At 46.4% G+C, this 19,659-nt stretch overlaps 1 protein-coding gene across 1 annotated transcript; it reads right to left on the reverse strand.

The window, feature by feature from the left end:
* Positions 1 to 8,015: 8,015 nt before the first annotated feature.
* On the reverse strand, positions 8,016 to 19,622 carry anapc5 (anaphase promoting complex subunit 5). Its single transcript, XM_023803014.2, has 17 exons — positions 19,070 to 19,622; positions 18,075 to 18,154; positions 17,307 to 17,416; positions 16,709 to 16,949; positions 16,564 to 16,627; positions 16,397 to 16,498; positions 14,663 to 14,853; positions 14,487 to 14,568; positions 13,628 to 13,720; positions 13,338 to 13,519; positions 13,077 to 13,212; positions 12,868 to 12,942; positions 12,304 to 12,425; positions 11,841 to 11,948; positions 11,528 to 11,675; positions 8,980 to 9,136; positions 8,016 to 8,628 (listed from the first exon to the last, which is right to left on the reverse strand). The coding sequence occupies exons 1-17, from the start codon at positions 19,268 to 19,270 to the stop codon at positions 8,417 to 8,419; spliced, it is 2,304 nt and encodes a 767-aa protein (XP_023658782.1). The 5' UTR covers positions 19,271 to 19,622; the 3' UTR covers positions 8,016 to 8,416.
* Positions 19,623 to 19,659: the final 37 nt, after the last annotated feature.

Genomic DNA, 19,659 nt, shown 5'->3' on the forward strand with positions numbered 1-19,659 from the left:
ATATGAGAGCAGCTTGCACTTCCTGCAGTACATTATGTTGTGGGGGTGGACAGTCAGGGAGTGACTGATGAGCCCCCAGTCCTCTGTGCAGGATGGAAAGAAGCCTAACTACCCCCCACACACACACCTTGGCGGTGAACTGGGTTGGGTAGCAAATAGCTGACATCAGTTCCAGGGAAAGCCATGATATTTCTGCATGAGACGTGATTGTATGCAGTAATGCGTTGCATATATGCATCGCTTTTACTTGCTTGCATGTATAGTTACAGCATGTGATACATGGTGTATATTTCTGCATCTAGGACTGAATTATTCTGCGAGGGAGACACATCTGAGGTGAAAACACTCCAAACAAACAAGGGCTCGCATTTCGAGGCATCTAGCTTGGATTCTTTATTCATTGGCATCTCAATGGCAGGAGGCGTCCATCAACAGCAGGGACGGAAGGACACCACTGAGCGCATGTGTGACTGGTATCACTGGGGAACCCGCCAACCAGCTCAGAGGAAACGAGAATACAAAGCTAATTCTGAAGAACACCAGTTGTGAGGATGTATGGTCCATCAAACTGAGGAATTCTCACCCTTCTACACAATGGTACAACTACACCTTTCACCAGATCCTTATATGTCAAGGTCTCTGATATCCATTCTGGGGCCACAGGGTAACACCACATTGACATCGATTAGCTCTGTTTAGCTCAGGTAACAGCTTTTCTGTAGCCCGTGAGCAGACCAGTAAAGTCCAGCTTTAGGTATCATAACTTGCTATATCTACTGCTCTTTCTATAGCCCAGCTTTCACAGACATACCAGTCCTTGTTCATGTATATGTGTGTGTTTGTCAGTCAGTCCATCCTTCCATCTGTGCAGTGTCTCTCCTTTGCTGCTGGATGGTCCGTTGGTGTCACTGCATTCCTGTCAGTCTTTGCCCACACTTCCCACAGTAATGCCTAGATCACTGTACTATATTGGGGGCATAGTGCAGTTCACCTATCCATCCCCTCGGCACCACCCCCCAACATTGCCACAGCCCTCAGGGTTCCCATGGGAAGAGATGGAAATGTGGCATTTCTGTCAGGTGCCAGAGAAAAGGCCACAGTATAATGTCAGCAGTGGCTGGGCTGCCAAACTCCACCCATCAAGCAGCAGGTGACTAGTGGGGGGGGGGGGGGGGGGGGGGGCACAGCAGAAGCCAGCTTTCATCCAGTTCACAGCACTATTCACCTGAAACACTAGTTAATGAGAATTGTACGTTTCGGCCTTGAAGTAAAACAAAACAAAAAAAGACCTCATGCAATACTTATGCTTATAACCAAGTGTCTCATCAGATTATCCAGACCGGTCAGTGGAAAACTGTCTCTATACAAATCAAAAGTCTAACCGCTGTTTATCTGTATTAGCGTCATGCTGCTTTTCCACAGGCATACAGCAGCCTGGGCCGACCGCAGGTGTACTGTGAAAAGAGGGCCATGTCAGCGCAGGAACGGCTTGTATAATTTACAACGGAAAAACATCTCTTCACGGTTTGAGTTGGGTATGGCTCAGTTCTTGGTGGCAATGGAGAAGCGCCATTGGAGCCCCCCAGGCATGACGGACAGGCCAGTGCTCCATTGAGCCTGCTAGCACAGTCATGCCTGAAGCATCCAGTTATGCTTCTCAAAATCCATGGGATCCAGGTTATCTTCCATAGCCACTGGCTCCTCTAGACAGTCAAAAGTCAAAGCCTCACACCACAAGCTTTCCTAAAGAGTAGAAATTGGGGCTTTTGTCCTCACCACCAGGTAAAAATGCAGAAAGTGCAGCCAGGCAGTAAACAGATGGTGGGAGGATTCTGGGCCCCACACTCTGCTGTACTTTATGGGGGAGCGGAGTGCACGGAGTGGGCTGCAGTCTGATAGAGGTGCAATGTTGCTCATCTATGAGATGAAATTGTAGTCTATTGATCCCAGAAGAAAATCAAGAACAGAAACAAAACCTGCAGTGCTAATGTCCGCAGATTCACTTTGCACTTCTAGAACAATTCTATTCCACTCATATTTCTTGGTAGCTCAGATGTGAGTTGAAGCTGCAAATACTGAAAAGAGCAGCAAATACATCACATATATAAACTACTCGGAAGCTGTCCTGTCAGGAATCTCTATTTCAACTACATTTCTGTCAATTTCCATATACTTATATTTTGTAGTTCCTTCATAGGCTTTCCCAGAAGGGGGTTCCATAGGCAACGGACTGGAATTCTCTATGTTAAAGAATTGCACCATCTAGTGGTTTTAGAGAAAAGTGAGAGCCTATGGAAATTGACCATTGTGTGTCCTCTTTGCTATATGTCGCAAAGTAATTATAAATACTTCCGCTTCACAAGATGAACAGAACCAGGATTGTCAAGTGAAAGAGCAGGCTCTGGTTGAAGACAGCTGCAGATTCACAGAGCTGGAACCAACCAACTACCTCACTCACTGAACCATCAAGGTATCCCCCTACGCAGATACATACAATGAAAGACAGCAACGTGTGACCACAAAACAACTGTGTAAAAGCTTAAGCATTCCAGGACTGACTGAAGAACAAAAACAACTGAAATCAACATGGGTTCCCTGCCCTCACTCCCCAGGGGCCCACAGTAAAGCAGTAGTATAGAGGATGCATGGGCGTAAATTACAGGGGGGATGGGGGGGATGTAGCCCCCCAATAAATCAAATCCAGCTAATACAACCCCCCCAATAATCATGTTTCCCCCGTAATGGGTGGAGACCTCAACCCCCCAATGTTCCAGCCAAAGTTATGCCTTGAGAGGATGGGTGGATGGATGGATAGGTGGATGAAAACCAAAATGCTTTTCAATTTTCTATGAAATGGGTAAAGAAGGCTTTTCTTTGCCTGTAGTGTGGGAGCAAATGTGATGAACTGGCATCCTGTGCCGAGAGTTCGCTGCCCTGTGCTGCCTGGGATAGGCTCTAGATCCCATCTATGACACTGGATAATCAGCTGTAAGATGGACAGATAGACCATCGGATTCTGTGAATCCAAATGCTTGAGATGGAAGTTGGTGTGATGTGTATGTGATGAAATACAATAACAACCAAAAATAGCAAGCAATTCTCACATCTTGGTGAACGAGGCATAACCGTGTTTGTAAAATGTGCTTTTTGGCCCCAATATGCTGCTATTTTCACAGACAGTCTGCAAAAACATTAAGCGGCAAGGCACCAGCAGTGTGTAGCTGTTAGAAGACCAACCTCCATCAATACCGCCTTACGTTTGGCAAAGCATGGATTTTGCAGGCCACAGCCCCCTTAAAATCTCTCGAAATGCATTGTGTGTTTATCTCAGCAACATCAAACAACCGAATAGTGCCACACAACTGTTGAAAACTCAGTAACTGGCATATGACACCAAATCATCATTTTTTCACAGCAGATAACATCAGTGTCTCCTGAAGCATAACTCACAGATTTTCCCATACCTCATAATACTGTCAACAAAGTTGTTGTTCCAGTCTAGCCTGCATTACTGTATTTGATGAATTAACATGAGATCAGTATGTAACCAAGACTTAATTTGTGGTTAATTAATAAATAAGTAATAGTATAATACTATATTATTTGTGTCAGTTCAAGTAAAGTGTTACAGAAATGATGTGGGATTCAAGAATAAAACAGGATATAGGCAACATATGATTTTTGCCCATAAATCACACACGTTATAAAAGTAAGTTTTTAACCGAAGTGTTATTCACAGCCTACGTATGACACATATTGTAAACCTTATGCCAACAAAAAGTACAACCAAGCTCCCATGAATCTTTATATATGAGTTTTCCAGACTCATTCAACGGTCTGGGTGTTTTTGATCCTGACATACCATCAACATTCTAGGCAAGTTGTCTTTGGTCTCGTCATTATACCCGTTCATCAAAGAACAAGCAGAAAATGCTTTGACCAGTGGAACCTTTTGTCATAGACCAGGGTGGTTTTGGGGGCGACGGCGTGGCAGGGTGCAGGCTGGGAAGGAGGTGGACGACCCACTTGCGGCTCACCAGACAAAACGGGGTTTATTAACTAAAACAGGAAACACTAGGAACACTACAGAAAACAAAAAGAACCACGGGGGGGCAAAAGCAAAAGGGGACAAACAAAGACTAATTAGAAATGGGTCCGGGCAACAGGGGGGCCAGGCAACATCATACATCATACAAGGAACCACTAAGGGACTGAACTCAGGCAGGGACTTAATTACTAAGGGGTAACAAGACTAGCACAGGGCAGGTGAGACTAATTAACAAGGGTTCGGAAAACAGGCCACAGATTAAACTAATAATTAAATTATCGGACAGGGAGGGGAAAACTAAGACACTGACAGAAACAAGGAAACAAAATCTAACACGGGGGAATAAGAAAGACAGGTAAAACACAACCAAAGCAACCAAAACAGAAAACAAACCACAAAATCACAGTAACTGGAAAACCTGATGAAACCAATGAAACATGAGGGAACAAAATACACAAAACTACAAGCGGTGGGATTCAAACACACAACAAAGGGATTTGGAGGCAACCGCATGCTCAACACATTGAGCCATGCGGCCAACAGGGAGCAGGGAGAAACACAAAGGGTGACAGGAGGGACAGGATGGCCAGCGACACCTACTGGCCAAACGGGGAAGGAACAGACTGGGAACAACAGGAGCTGACCCTGACACCTTCATGCAACCAGAAGTCGGTCGACTGATCTTACAATTACAAGAAACATTGCATACTTTTGTTTGGTCAACCCTGCAGCAGCAAAGAGAGTTATTGTCCCAGATATTAATTAGCGGTGCTTAAAAAATGTCCCTCTTAGAGCAATGATGAACTTTGTCACAAAGATAGTCATTGTGTATCTGAAATGTCGCAGCGCTACGCAAGTTCTGGAAAATGTAATCTTGCAGTTGTGAACAAAGCTTGAACCGGCAACAATATTTTAGAGATTCATTCTTTTAACAGGGGCTGTTGTCACCCGCAGGCGCAACTCATAAAGCTTGTTATACATGCTGCACCAAGCTGAGTTATGAGAGACAGAAAAGCCCGCCAAAATCTCCCTTACATAGCCAGACCTGAAAAATACCAATCATTTCAATGGGGATATTAACTTTATTACTTAACATGTCATTTGGTTGCAGTCTTCTGCACAAGTTCAGCCAATTTTCACAGAAGATCCAGATACCCCCTGACCCCCCCTATGAGGTCAAGGTCCCCCACATACTGCAAATCTCACATGCATGCAAAATAAGATTAAGGTGCCAATATCATGCACATTAGACAAACTCCTGGCCTGTTTTTATCATATCTCTAGTTTTTATGTATCCAATCTCATTATGGTGGCATCCATATCACACAAAGTATTTGGTACTATACCTAAAACAATTTTGAAATATAATATTTTGTAATGTTTGTAGTGAAACTATGTTGTGAGGCATGTATTTAACGGAAAAAACATGCTTTGTAAACTAATGCAGTGCATGATGGGTACTATGGAGGCTAGTTAAATTTCACTATCCGCAGCTGCTGCAACTTTCATTTTAAGTTTTATTTTGAAAACCACAAATTAGCAGCACTATACACTTTAAACATTAAAATAATAACAATGCCGCCAGCAAAATAAAACAATAAGCAAAGGTTTTTTTTTTAAAAACTTTTCACAATCATAATAAACACCGTGTATTCCAAAATCATTGACTCTGGTTTGTTCCTGCCTCTATATTTCAGTCCAGAAACTGGCTATTCTAATACAGTGGAAATCGCTTTTAGCGATCATGTCTGTCTGGGTGAATCTGGTCACTATAAGCGGATGATAATTATAACCGATTTCTTTATGTCTCAGGCAGATTTCCATCTAATTTGCATTTGCATATTTGTTACAAGAATCTAAGTATCGTGGACAGCATCAATATTTACCGAATTTTATTGACTATTTTAAAATACACTAGAGCTATTTAAAATGGTTTTTAAAATACGGCACTGTACAAATTAAATCACTGAATTATATAACTCATATACGCTATAATACAGTACTGTATATAAATGCAGCTTATTGTAGTCTCACTGCTTGTTTTTGTTAGTTTATCATAAGCTTTGATGAGTCTACATTTGTCATTGATCGTGTTTTCTGTGCAGGCAGCATTAGCCTCAGGTAGCCCAGCTAGCCAGTAGGGCAATCAAAGTAAAGTTAAAACAGAATTACCGTCGTTTAATTTTTCCATATGTTGCCATGTACAGAAAACCCCAAAATTAACACTGTAAGCAGACTACTTTACTACTATATGCAAATTAATTTAAACAGTATTCGTACAGGAACGATTCGGTCCCAAGCTTTTTGATCCATATAAGTGGTTGATCACTATAACCATGATCACTATGAGCGGCTTCCCCTCTGAAATAACACGTAGCCCAAAATTATGACTTTATTCTCCCTCAATGTGGCCCTAATACTCCGTCGTAGGAAAATCCATACAGATAAAGGAAATAAACTGGATTCAGTTTCCATTATTGACAAGCTATTACCAAGTTAGTCAGACACACCGTAACATTCTCCCCCATTCTGAAGTCCCTACATCATAAATTGAGCTAAAAGTTAACTTACCTTGCATATCAAATAGAGAGTGGTGGTCATGAAGATGACTTGTATGACTAGATGTGTTGCACCGCTTTGCAGATATTTTCTTTCTGCGTGTTTTGCAATCAGTTTACCTTCTGCAGTCCTATAAATGCCAAAACAGGACCACACCTCTGACCTTGTCCTCAGGATGGCTGAAAATTTTCCCAAGCGCTGTCACCGCCTTCCGCAATGTTTTCAACACAAAACAAAGCGATTAGTATACAGCTGCAGCTACCCTTCTCAGACCCCCGGTTGGGGTTAGACCAGGGGTGGCCAATCTTATCTGCAAAGAGCCGGTGTATATGCAGGTTTTTGGGATAACCTGTAGGTCAGCTGTTCAAACCCAGGTGTGAGGTCTCTTCAGCCAATCAGTCCTCTAATTAGTAATCTAATTAGGGAGTTGCAGCGAAAACCCGCATACACACTAGCCCTTTGCGGATAAGATTGGCCACCCCTGGGTTAGGGTATCAGATAACAGGGCCCTTGATATAAAGCTCTCCTTGGCTCCCGGCTGCAGCAATATATATGCTTACCTGAGAGCGGCGGAGCCTGAGACGGCTGGCTGCAGTCATATATTATTGAACTACGCACCTGCTTCTGGGAGACTTTTGCTAACTTTGGTTAATGCTATATAGTATTTAACGGGCGAGATGGCAGTGTCTATATGACAGATCACAGTAACAGTTCAGGAGGAGGGAAAATTGTAAATAGCCCCTGTTTGTGTTATTGTTAATACTGGTTGTGTTCTTGCGTGAACCCTGCCTGGTCCTCGTGTGTGTCTAGTTATAAACTAGTGATGGACAAACGAAGCTTCATGAACCATCTGCTGTATTTTCTGACCCCACTAGATGGTGCTCTTGGTTTACTTTGGGGTATGCTTTGAGCAATTTTATGAACAGAGAGCACCATCTAGTGGGGTCTGAAATTAAATCAAATGCTTCATTTGGCCATGACTAGTGTGAACTACCCACCATGTTTGTGCCATACAGTCTGGCGTCAGACCTCCCTGCATTTTCCCGTTATGCGTGTACGATGGTTGGTTGATATGTTAGTTCTTCTAAGAGTTTAATAAAATGGCGTATTTTTCTCTAAAAAACAAGTCTCCTATTTTCTTGCCTTGCGTTGCCTCGATCTGCCACACATTACACTAAGTTTTTCAAAGCACGATAATCAACCACAGTGTTAGCTGTGATTGGAATTTGAAACGGTGATACTAATGGTCAGATAAAACAGATTGACCTACAGAAGCACACAATCCATTCAGCAGCCAGAAGAGAACTAGACACTGGCTTCAGCATGCAGGTCACCACCACCAGCGTCGTCCTCCTTCACGTTTCTAATAAACGTTCTTTGCAGAGACAACACAAAACTCATACAAAAATGCCATTGTACAGACACTGCTGATTTTTATTATTTTAGCAGAATGGTCTATTTTGGACTCATAAGCCTGACCTCCAAAACAAACAAATGATCTTAACCACTCGAGTTTACTTTAAATACAAAAATACAGGCATATGGGCTCATCCCCCATTTAAAATGTCTTCCCTAACCCTTGATCAGAGAGCACTCTGTGTAATCCCGAAGGTGATGAGAGGACATATGGATAAAGCCTGCGGTGAAACGATCGTGCAGGAAAAGTGAGACACAGGCGTGCGGCTCTGCAGATGGATGGTGGCTGAAAGGAAGCACTTTCAGGGCGAGGTTTTGGATAGGCAGTCACAGCTGTGTCCACCTCCACGTCCAATGCAGAGCGTTGCTCACTCCATCGCTGCGCGGCCCCCATCAGAGACGTGTGACCGGCTGCGTCCCACCTCCCTGGAGCTCCTGGTCCAGCATGCGAAAGTGCATCGCACATTTGTTGCGCTGCGGGGTGTGGCCCAGCAAGTGATGCAGCCTGGCCTGCAGGTAGTACACTTCCCGCAGGCGCTCCCTGCAGCCCAACCGGGAGAAGTAAGTGGCCGTCTCGTCCAGCGTGTGGACTGCCAGCTCCAGTGCTGGGGAGGGAACAAAGTCACAGAGAGTAATGTGAGGGACACGCATGAACCCCCCACCCCAAGCTCACATCATATAGTGCAGCGTTAGACACCCCCACGTTTTTGCTGGGAGGGAGGGTCACTGAGGACCAGATTCAGAAACTCTGATGCCTGTAGAATCACACTACAGCTACTAAACAACACGGTGACTCACAAATAAAGATAATGTGCTTGGGAATGAGGAGCCAATATGTCAGAGACCGACCCCCAAAGTACAGAGAGCCAAATATTTGCAGGAAAGTTGGTTCCAAGCACAGAACTCAAACATGTGCCCCGAATAGCCCAATCTGCAGCGGCCCTTTGGGATTTTACCAGCGTGGCGGTCGCCCGCCCTGTCGGCCACCGCCATCTGGCACTTAGCCACCAGCAGCAAGGCGCGGCCCTTGTCCAGGAGGGAGCCGTGGGCCAGGACGGGCTCCATGGCCTCCTGCAGGATGTTGAGAGCCTGTTCCGGGACACCGAGCATCAGCTGCAGCCCACCCCGTGTCAGAAACCGGAGACAAACGAGAGAGGGAGAGAAACGTAAGAGGAAGCTTCATGCTCTTGGATTTTTGCCTTGAAACCAACTAATCACATTTGTGTGTACAGTTTTTTGGCCAAAGTGACATAAAAGTGAGGCAGAAGGGTTCTCACACGTTCTGGGAAACCTTAATTTTTTAAATGCACTTTCTAGTCATGGAAAAGTCTTAAAAAATGGAAAAAATGCCCAAGAAAATAAAAATTGTCCTGAGTTTTTACATGCATAATACAATTCTAAAATTCTGTAGCTGGTTGGAACTACTATATTTCTTTGAATAAATGGGGAGGAAATAATTTTTGGGAAGAAAAAAAACAAATTATGGAATTCATCGTTTACCTTAATCAAAACTAGGTAAACATATTAAAACATCTAAAATGTTATTATACAGACATATTCAAGATGCACACCATTGTTGAAAAGCCTGATAATGTCCTATTTTTTTCCTGTTCGCCATGCTTTGTAACAGTGTAAACTGAGTTACATTCTTTCCTGCTGCGCTTTATTCAGCAAGCAGCAACTACAGTATTTTAAAAGTTGTATGAATTGATGATTCGTGAAATTTTTGGAATATAGTGATTCCTCCATTTTAAGGTGACAATTTCAAGAAAAGCCCTGCCTTAGGACAAATACAGGATAATATCAAGTAAAACAATGTTCAACCTGATTAACCGAGGGTCAGAGTAGCCGTCTTGCAGGGGAGTATTAAGCAGCTGTATAGTGCTGGGTGCTGACTTTACATGCTGTATCTGGTCCCCAACAAATACTAACTTGCATGGCATTTAATTGCAACTTATTTAATACTGAACAATCTATGCCTGCATAGGCAGGTTGAATACAACATGTTTTTTTTTGTGTAAGGGTGCATTCTCACGGCACGTGACTAACGCGATTTCTCTGCTTCCCTCATCCATTTCACAATTCCTTACAGTCTTTTGTTGCTTGCCACTGACGAGTTTCAGCAAAATTTCGGATAGTGACTTCTTAAAATAGTGTTTCATTGATATTTCAGATGAAATTATGCTAACAATATTGGTAGAACAGAAATTGCAAAGTTAAATAACAGAACTATTGCTCCACTTGAACAATAGGAAGGAAAAACTACAGTAGAGCTATCAGATACAATCTATTGTCATTTTTATATGCAGAGCAAATATTTCCATTTCATGATCGCTCATCATTTTGTTTCTCAGTGTGTACTCTATACAACTGAATTGTATTCCTTATATTAATAAATCCACTGCATAGTTAGTACATGGAACACAGAAGTGAAGAATCTAAAAGTTTAACACGCCACTGGTGAGGAAGCATTCTATAGACAATGTGTAACTAAACTATTATAGCACTAAATACATGATTGATTGATGGATGGATGGATGGATGGATGACGACGACACTGAAAGCCATTTCAGTAGAGAACAAGGCTCTCAGCACCAGGTACCACCCGCTGAACATCTTGAAGCTGCAAGTCGACAGCCAGCGCAGTCTCGGTTTTCAACAAAAAAAGAGCCTTGAGTATATGGAACAACAACAACAACCTTTCCCTGAATGTCACCAAAATGAAGGAGACCAGACGCCTTGACTCTCCACTTTTCATCAAATAGAAGCTCTGTTAAGACAGTCAGCAGCTTCAGGTTCCTGGACGTCCAGATCAACTCCCTCTCATGATCTCCGAACACCAGCAGCCTCCCCAGGAAGGCTCAGAAGAGACTGTTCTCCCTAAGGAGGCTAAAGATCTTTGGGTTGAGAAGTAAAACTCAGATTAAGGACTGTTTCGGACGGCTTCAAAAGTCATCGGAACAGGTCTTCCACAGTTCAAGTCGATCTACCTTCTCCTGCTGCCAGAAGAGAGTGGAGTCCTTCATCAGGGATGCCATCCACAGTTCACACCCTTTTCTCACTCCCATCCTCGAGAAAGTCCTACTGGTGCATCCCCACAAACACCCCCCTCCCAACAGCTTCTATCCCAGAGTCTTCAGACTGCTACACCAATGACTGACATGTGTCAGTGTCTGGGGAATGTTTTCATTGTTAAAACTCCACCTGCACTTTATCCTTATTTACTCTTCCATACTGTGGTCCGTTTGCCATATTGCTCACACACAGGAGTCCAAGCACATGTGGAACAGTTCCATTCCAGCAAGGATGCCTCCCTGGTAACTCACTCCATAGATTCTTAACAGCAAAATTCCCACAGTTCTAGCGAGGTCATGACTCAGTCACTATGACCTGGCAAAGCACAGAATCGTCATTCAGAGAGAGGTCCCATTTTCTAAAAAAATCCATTTCACCCACAACGGACCTCAGGTGAGTCTTACTGGTTTGACGAGGGTGGGAGCTCACCTGGGAGAAGGCCAGGTGCAGGATGGTCTCAGAGGCCAGCGCCTGTAGGTGGTGCTGTCGCGCCAGAGCCAGCGCCCGCAACAGGAGGGGCAACGCGGTGGTGAAGCTGGAGGATTCCCAGTGCAGCTCGGCTGTGGTCAGCATCACCCTGCGGCACACGGCGGAAAGCGGGGAATGCGGGGGGGGGATACAGTGAGGGAAGTGGGGGCATGCAGGATAATCCACATTGAGTGCTTGCTTGTTTCTAGCTTAGCATGCTAATACTCTGTGGTCAGCGTGCAGCCATCTGGCCGTGCCTCACAGCCCTGCTCACCGGACGGCCATCTCGGTGCTCCGGCCGTCCTCGGAGAGCGCCTGCAGCCGCTGCAGCACGCCGTACGCCTCGCCACTCCGGTTCTGTGCCTTCAGCACCAGCGCCTTCCTGAGGAGCGCACATCAGCCATGAGCGTGCAAGGGGGTGTGACCCCAGGACCAAACTGAGCCCCATCTGTGAGTATAACCGTGACCAGTTTAAACCACACCCTACTGGTTACCTTACCGATCTCATTGGGTTAAACCGACCAGTGACTGACAGCGATTGTCCACTGTGGGCTGTGTAGCCTCAGGAGTCCCGCCTTAAAGAAACCCTCTTCACCTTTTAAAAGATGCTGGGTCTCACAGGGCTGTCCGAGCTGCGTTTAGCTGTGACGCACCATGACTCTGATCGCCGTGTGTGTTCCCTTATAGTCATGCCAGCGTATCACCCAGTTACAACGCCGGCTTCTGGGAGCCCCCACCTGTACAGCCCCTCCGTCTCACTGAGGGCGGCTATGGCGGTGACCTGGGCCTCTGCCTGGTGGTACTTCCCGTCGTTCATGGCTCGCTCAAACTGGATCTTCAGATCACACAGCATCCACAGCTGGGGGTGCATGTCGGGGGGGGGAGGCAGGGGGGTGAGTGGGGGCACACACTGTACACAGCCTCTTTCTTTAAATCACTTAATCAGTCTAACCTTTCAGCCGACGGCTGACGTTTAATAACCTGCACTCACTGTCGCCACGGAAATATTAAACTAGCAGAAACACAGACTGAACTTTTACCTTTTATTTATTATTCCTGACAGTACTGACACTTTACTGGCAGTCCCTCATAAATCAGTGCAGGACGTCTTTAAGTCACACAGTGCTTTTGAGGTGCCAGTCTCTACATAAAGGTAAAAGGGGGAAGAGAGGCCATGTGGAAAAGCTAGCGAGAGGCGCAGAGAGCAGCCCAAGCCCTTGGCTAGCACGCTAACATGCTAACGGGACTGCACCCGCACGCCAGTGGAGGCGGGCATGAGGACGACACTGGTGCCAGCCCACCTTGGCATGCTGCGTGTGGGGGGGAAACTGCTGCTTCAGGTGTGTCAGGATCTCAGACGCGGCGCCAAAGAGACCCTGAACAAGGGAGGGCTAGATTAAAGATGGGGAAGACAAAGAGACGCACCACATACAAAATAAAACTGCGCCGCTTTCATCCTAAGAATGAGGCTCTTCACACGTGACAGCTGCTAGGTAAGGGGGCGGCTGACCTGTTGGGCGTGCAGCTCGGCCAGGTGGCACAGCACCACGGCAAAGGGCTCCGTGTTGTTCTGCTGCACCCCATAGTTGACCTGCTCCAGGCTGTTCATGTTGAGGAGAAGCTGGGCCTGCTGCTGTGCCATGGTGCTGCAGGATGGGCCACCAGCAAGGGGCGCACAGGTTACTGAGCAACATACAGCTGGGAGGCACAGAGAACTCACCCTGTGCTTGAATAAGAACTATAGGGGTCGGCCGGGTAGGGAGGTGCTAACCTCTTGCCATACATCCTCCATAAGGATGTGGTCTGTGCCAGACTGATGTCGATTAGCTCTGATAGGCTGTGTTTCCAGTGCAAAATGTCTGTGTCCTTCAGAGCATCCATCAGCTTGTTGGCAGTCTTTCCCCCTGTTGCCCCCTGCTGGACGAGGGACTGAATGCCCAGGGAGGCCAAGTACTGAAAAAAGAGCAGGAGGCAGGAGGACCTTAGCATGCCGCAGCGAGTCATCAGGGAGGCGGCGCCCGGCTCTGGGCCTGACCCAGGCAGCATGTCGCTACACCATACCGGCAGACAGAAGTGGGCGGCCATTTTTACAGAGTCTTCCGTCAGCACCGAGCTGTCTGACCCCTTCATGTGCTCCAGCGTGTAGAGCCAGCTCTGGAACACAGAGGCATGCAGAGGAATCAGCCTAAGGCTGGGAGATATCAAGTCGATATTATATCACGCGTGTGCAATAATCACCAGGGCTTCAGATGACAGGCGCTGCATTTGGCCAAGCATCAGCTTATCAGTGCTAAACGGACATTTACGCCCACAATTTGTTAAGCAGCTTAGTAGTATGGGTAAAATATTCATGAGGCTTTGTATGACGTCCAAAAGTCATTATTAGTATAAATACGGCCTATCCTTATGTTTAATAAATGTGTCAGACTTTGATCTGCAAAAAGTTCCACCATACTGTCGACGTCTTTTTACGTTGTTTATCCACAAGATCTCCTCTTTTAAAAGATGTCGTGGCTGCTCTTCATCACCATGATTTCAGTGCATATTGCAGAGGCATACAAACCGTAGTATACCAAACCGTAGTATACCAAAACCATATTATGTGGGGTGCTCCGCTAATTGAATTTAAGAATAAGAAAAAATTGTTTATACAGATTACTAACTTTTGGGTACCACAAAACGCATCTCATTAATATTTAAGCCATACTACTAATCTTCTTACCACATTATGGGCGTAAATAAATAAATAAATAAATATCCGTATAGCACTGAAAAGCTGGCATCCGGCCAAATGCTTCGTCTGTCATCTGAATCCCTGGTGATTACTGTGCATGCGCGATATAATATTGACATGATATCGCCCAGCCCTAAATCAGCCCGAGGGTACAGAGCACCTCAGCCTGTATGGGCATGCACTTACCAGGCAGTGCTGCAGACACACGTGGTCGCTGGACTCCTGCGCGATGCGGATGGCCTCCTGCAGCGCCAGCTCCGCCTGCTGGCTGCAGGGAGAATGAGGCCTCAGTGACGGCGCTGCAGGGAATGCGCAACGCTTTCCTGCCGCACATATGATCACGCCAACCCCTGGACACTCACTAGTGCGCGAAGCGGCAGTGCAGCGCAGCCAGGTTGAGGGCGGCGTAGCGCAGGCTGCGGCCGTAACCCTCGTCCCCATTGCTCTTGCCGTCGCTGCCGGTGAGGATGAGCCGGTCGAAGTAGTGCAGCAGGCTGTGGGTGGAGGTGTAGATGTCCTGCACGCGCATGCTATTCAGGTAGGTGACATAGTGCTGCAGGGGACAGGGACACGCTGGGTTGAGGGTCGCGGGGGGCAGCCGGGCCCTTGGGGGCCGAGGGATTAGAGCAGAACCATCCCAATCCTTCATCCTCAGGAATAAGTCACTGAGCCACAGATCAATAAGTATCGTCTTTCAATCCAGAAACAAATTGGCATGAATAATATATGTGATTAAATGGATTTATTACCACTTAACAGCCAGGAGGTCAGAAGAGCAGGATGAAGCCGGTCACAAGCTGAGCACCCGGCTAACCCTAAAGCTTAACCCTAACCGTAACCCTTAACCCCCTGCTGTGTGAGTTGACGATTCATAATGGATGCAGCTACATGAAGAGCCTACAGAGCACACAGGAGGTCTCTGAGCTGCAGGGTAATGCGAGTTGCCAGATTCATGTTCCTTTATAGAAGCCAGACCACAGGGTCAGTGCTGCTGCTAATACAGTGGTACCTCAGTACTCAACCTCATTAGAAGTCAGATTTCTTAAAAGTTGAACCAACCAGTTCGAAAAAAAAAAAGACCTAGAACTCAATCTGAATCTCAGAAGTCGAACCGTGAACACCGACCTAAGATAACTTGTACGCGCGGGGAAATGAGTCATGCAGCACGTCTCTCAGCGGAAACAAAGGGTAACGCTTCAGTCTCAGCCTCACATTCGCTGTGATAGCATCGTGCATGTTTACACTAGCTGAATACATATATTTAGACAGTAAAAATACATTTAGACAATGATAGACAGTAACAGTAATTATTATTATATAATAAAATACATTTAAAAATAAAGATTTCTTATTAATTATTTTAATATCATTAATCATATCATTAATATCATTATTATCATTAATTATAATAATATTGTCGTGCCAAGCGGGGACGGAACAGAGACAAAGGCGCAGAAGTCAGGGTATCGGGGAATACAGGGTTTAATTACAGGTAAGGCAGGCAAAACGCAGATGGACAATACAATGACCGGACTGGGGAAACAAACTGAAACGTGGACTAAATACATAGGACAGCAACCAGAAACAGCTGATCACACGGGGATTCAACAGGGGGTTAACGAGGGGGCGTGACACACGGAAGGAGTGGACGATCGGGGCAGGACACATTGTTTGGATACATTTATTTTCTTACTTTACAAATTACTGTTTTGATAAATGTGCTTAGATGTGTTTAGTACAGTATATGCTCTTCTTGTTAATCCTGTTCATTTTGTGTTTAAATGCTTTAAAAAAAAAAAAAAAAAAAAAAAAAAAAACATATTTAGGTGTAATTTTTTGGGGCCGGGAACCAATTCATTGGATTTCCATTATTTCTTATGAGGAAAATTCGATCAGAGGTACCACTGTACTAATAAAAATTCATAAAATATACTAGATCACTTGTTAGAAAAGCTAACCTAAGAGACACAGCTTGCTAAAACTGCACTGCATTAACAGCTGGATGTTTTCAATGAGCCTTACATGACCTTGCTGTAGTGTTCATCTTCATTCATATTTAAGCTTTGCGACGCAAACGAAGCGGTGTGGTTCCTTACCGCTTCAGCAAAGTCTGGGTTGAACTTCAGCATGTTGTTGAGCTCCTCCTGCAGGGCGGCAGCCTTCAGGGCTTTGTTCTCGTCAGTCTTCAGGAGATACGCCTAGGGGGGACAGCGTTACTACAAGGGAACTCCCACAGGAACAAAGGGCTCTGTCAGACACTCACCTGCCGCACCAGGAAGTACTCGGCCTGCTTCTGGGACAGCGGGCACCTCCTCTGCGACTCATCACTGTGAAGAATCAATGGCAGGTGATAAGAGCGGAGCAGAATTCAATGGGCCACGTAGGAGCCGGCTGGCTGGGGGGCCTACATGAGCTCCGCCTCCTGCATTGGGCCTGTGTCCAGTTCCTCCTTCTCTGCCTTCGCCCCCGCGGTATCCTCAACGCCAGTCAGCTCCATCTCATTCAGGTCCATGTCAACATCAGCTGTGGACCTCCAGGTGCCCCCCCCGGTACCAGCCACATAGTAATGCTGCAGGGCGATGTAGAGCTTGTAAACTTGGCTGAAGGAGAGCTTGTTGTAGGCCAACAGCATGTGCCTCATGAATAGTCCTGGGAGGGGAGAAGCATCAGCCAGTGATCAGTGTGGGTCCACCATGCTGACACTGCCATGGGGAACGGGGAACGGGGGGTGGGCTTAGGGGCCAAACCAGGCCGGTGAGGGGCCCCAGAGCTCAAACCACTCCTATGTTGGAGCACTTATCTACAAACACATCGACTGAAACGGAGAAATAGTTCACCTTGAAGCAAACAGAGAACATTCCATAAAGCTATGAAAAAAGCTCATAAGGGGGGCATTGAGTGGCCAGGTTTGTGGGAAGACCACGCAGCATGACACCTGAAAACCAACATCTGTATCAGGAAAATAAAACCTATAAAGCCACAAGCAGCGAGCAGGTGCAGGCTCACCGACAACGCTGGTCTTGCTGGCCTCTGACTCCGACTCACTGAAGGGGTTCGGAAGGGTATCAAAGAAGGACTCCATGTCCCTGAGGTTCCCAGCAACCATGTCACGCAACCTTCAAGGAGATACGTGCGGATTACAAAGCATCACCAATCTGAAGCAGAATGAAGACACAACAGGGAAGAGCTGCCCCTCACAGGCAAACCAGTTTCACTTATTCTGGGTATCTATTTCATTTGGGTAATAGTTGATCATCTGTGGAATTCAACAAATGCAGGCAGGTAGGCAGGCAGATGGCCAAGCCCCCCCCCCCGCCTAAGACCTCACTGCCAACCACGCAAGTACAGGTTGAAGCAGAGCTGCAGATACAAAGCAGGTTTCTAGTGAGGCTGCCTTGCTGCTTCGACAGGTCAGAACTGGCCTTCTCAAGTGTAGAGAGATGTAGAGCAGAGGGTCCCAGGGCAACATATCCCAGAGCCCAAGGTGTCTGCGGTCTATAGCATGCTGGGGGGAGGGTTACTACTTGTTTTTGGAACACAAAAAAAGAATAAATTCTAAACTGCTGTCTTTTATTACACAAAACAAAGTATCATTTACAATAGATAAATCAAAACTGCTGATGAATTTCACAAAGGGCAGCACTCTGGGAGGCCATCACCAGCCTGGGACTAAAACGCGGGGGGAGCAAGGGGTTGTGCAGGGAACAGAGACCCAAAGACGACTTTAACAGTGAGCCTGACAGAGGGAGAGCAGCTGGAGGGTGGCATGAATACTTGATTTTGAGTGTGGCAGCCATCTTCGGGGCGCACTCCTCCACAGTCTTCAGCAGCTGGCTGAGCGTCAGGTCGGGACCCTGCCGACAGAAACACCACGGGTGTGAGAATCCCAACTCAGGCATTCTATGGCCAACAGCCTTTGCATGTGACTCGCTGCTGTGGCGACGGAGCATGGCAGGGGCTCTGCAGGCAAACAACCGTGACAGAAGCCTCATCCAATTGCACCTCGCGACATGCTGCCTATCCAATCACAGCTCATGATACTGTCAGGAGACGCCATTACATACATCCTAAATATCCTGTGTAAGCTGTAAATGTGAGGATGCAGGAGGCAGGGTATACTCCTCATGGGAGGAGAAGCCACCCAAACTCACAGATTCACACTAGCTGATTGTAGCACCTGACCAGGTAATGGAAAAAGGTTTCCTCGGTGCTCTAGGGGGCGCTACTGGGGCGCTCTTGTGTCAGCCGCTGTCGGACTGAAACACCTGTGCCTCCATCACTACCGCATCTTCCCCGTTCCCAGCCAAAAGAAGAGACACTGAACAACACTGAGCACTGACAACACTGCAATGCATTCATACGTCTGTGTAGCCTAATTATTTATTCGTCAGCCTTATCAGGTCAGGGATTTTCACATCTACACCTTCTGTACCTTTCTCTCTTCTGGCCCTGGTCGCTTTTCTTTCATCTCCTAATTGCACAAATGGATGTTTCGTGTTGCTGCGGTTTGCACCTTAATTTAACTGAGAAGAAACAGCCTAAAGTTTTGCATCAGCCCCGTGACGAAATACTGCAAACAACCAGACACTGAAACAGGCAGGCAGTATCGAGCACGCAGGTCTGAGACAAAAATCAAAATCCACATTTCTGGAGACACTGCACCTACATCTATAAAATATCCACACGGGCACCTCAATCTGCAGGAGTAGTGTACTATTAAGGGACATTTTAATGCATATCTGACGTAAGGGAGTAAGGCAGAGCCTAACCTGCTGCAGCGGGAGGATGAGTTTGTTGAGGCGCCTCCTCTCGATGAGGGCCATGCGCTTGGACTTGACCATCTCGACCAGTAGCACCAGCACAGAGATCTTGTAGGGGGTCACCCAGTCCTTTATGCCAAAAACGTTAGCGTGGACCACCCCGTTCGTCATCATCGGGTTGAAGTATAAGCTTTCGTGGACGCTCGCCATAGTAACAGAAAAATCCGAAACGCAGAACCTTAATGCAGCCCTAGTTACAATCGCGATAGAAATAACTCAACATTTAACACAATTATAGCTGCATCACACCGCTTTTATGCGGATTACCGCATCTCCCTTCACATCACGACAAAATACCAACGAATTGCAATACAATCCAAGTAGCAACAAACAAATTAGCGTTTTTAGTAACTAACCGGCTTGGAAATAAAACAACGCTGCCGTTTTTTAAAAGTGCGGCACACAGCCTCCATTACAGGAAACAGAAAGCAGCAAGTCCGTATCCCCGCCCCTGCGCCGGGTCACAGTGCGTGCTGCAGAGCTACGAGCAGCCGATTGAGAAGCGCGCAGTCCCGCTGCCCGTGGGTCCACCAAAGCAG

The sequence above is a fragment of the Paramormyrops kingsleyae genome, chromosome 2 (assembly GCF_048594095.1).
Source record: "Paramormyrops kingsleyae isolate MSU_618 chromosome 2, PKINGS_0.4, whole genome shotgun sequence".
In the NCBI taxonomy this organism is placed as follows: Eukaryota; Metazoa; Chordata; class Actinopteri; order Osteoglossiformes; family Mormyridae; genus Paramormyrops; species Paramormyrops kingsleyae.

What these genes read in the sequence shown, in the direction of transcription:
- anapc5 (XM_023803014.2), bottom strand. Translation starts at nt 19,270, where the DNA reads ATGGCGAGCGTCCACGAAAGCTTATACTTCAACCCGATGATGACGAAC. An exon ending in ATGCAGGAGGCGGAGCTCAT is followed by an intron (nt 16,628 to 16,708) that starts GTAGGCCCCCCA and finishes GATTCTTCACAG; the next exon opens with TGATGAGTCGCAGAGGAGGT. An exon ending in CCGCCCACTTCTGTCTGCCG is followed by an intron (nt 13,520 to 13,627) that starts GTATGGTGTAGC and finishes CTCTTTTTTCAG; the next exon opens with TACTTGGCCTCCCTGGGCAT.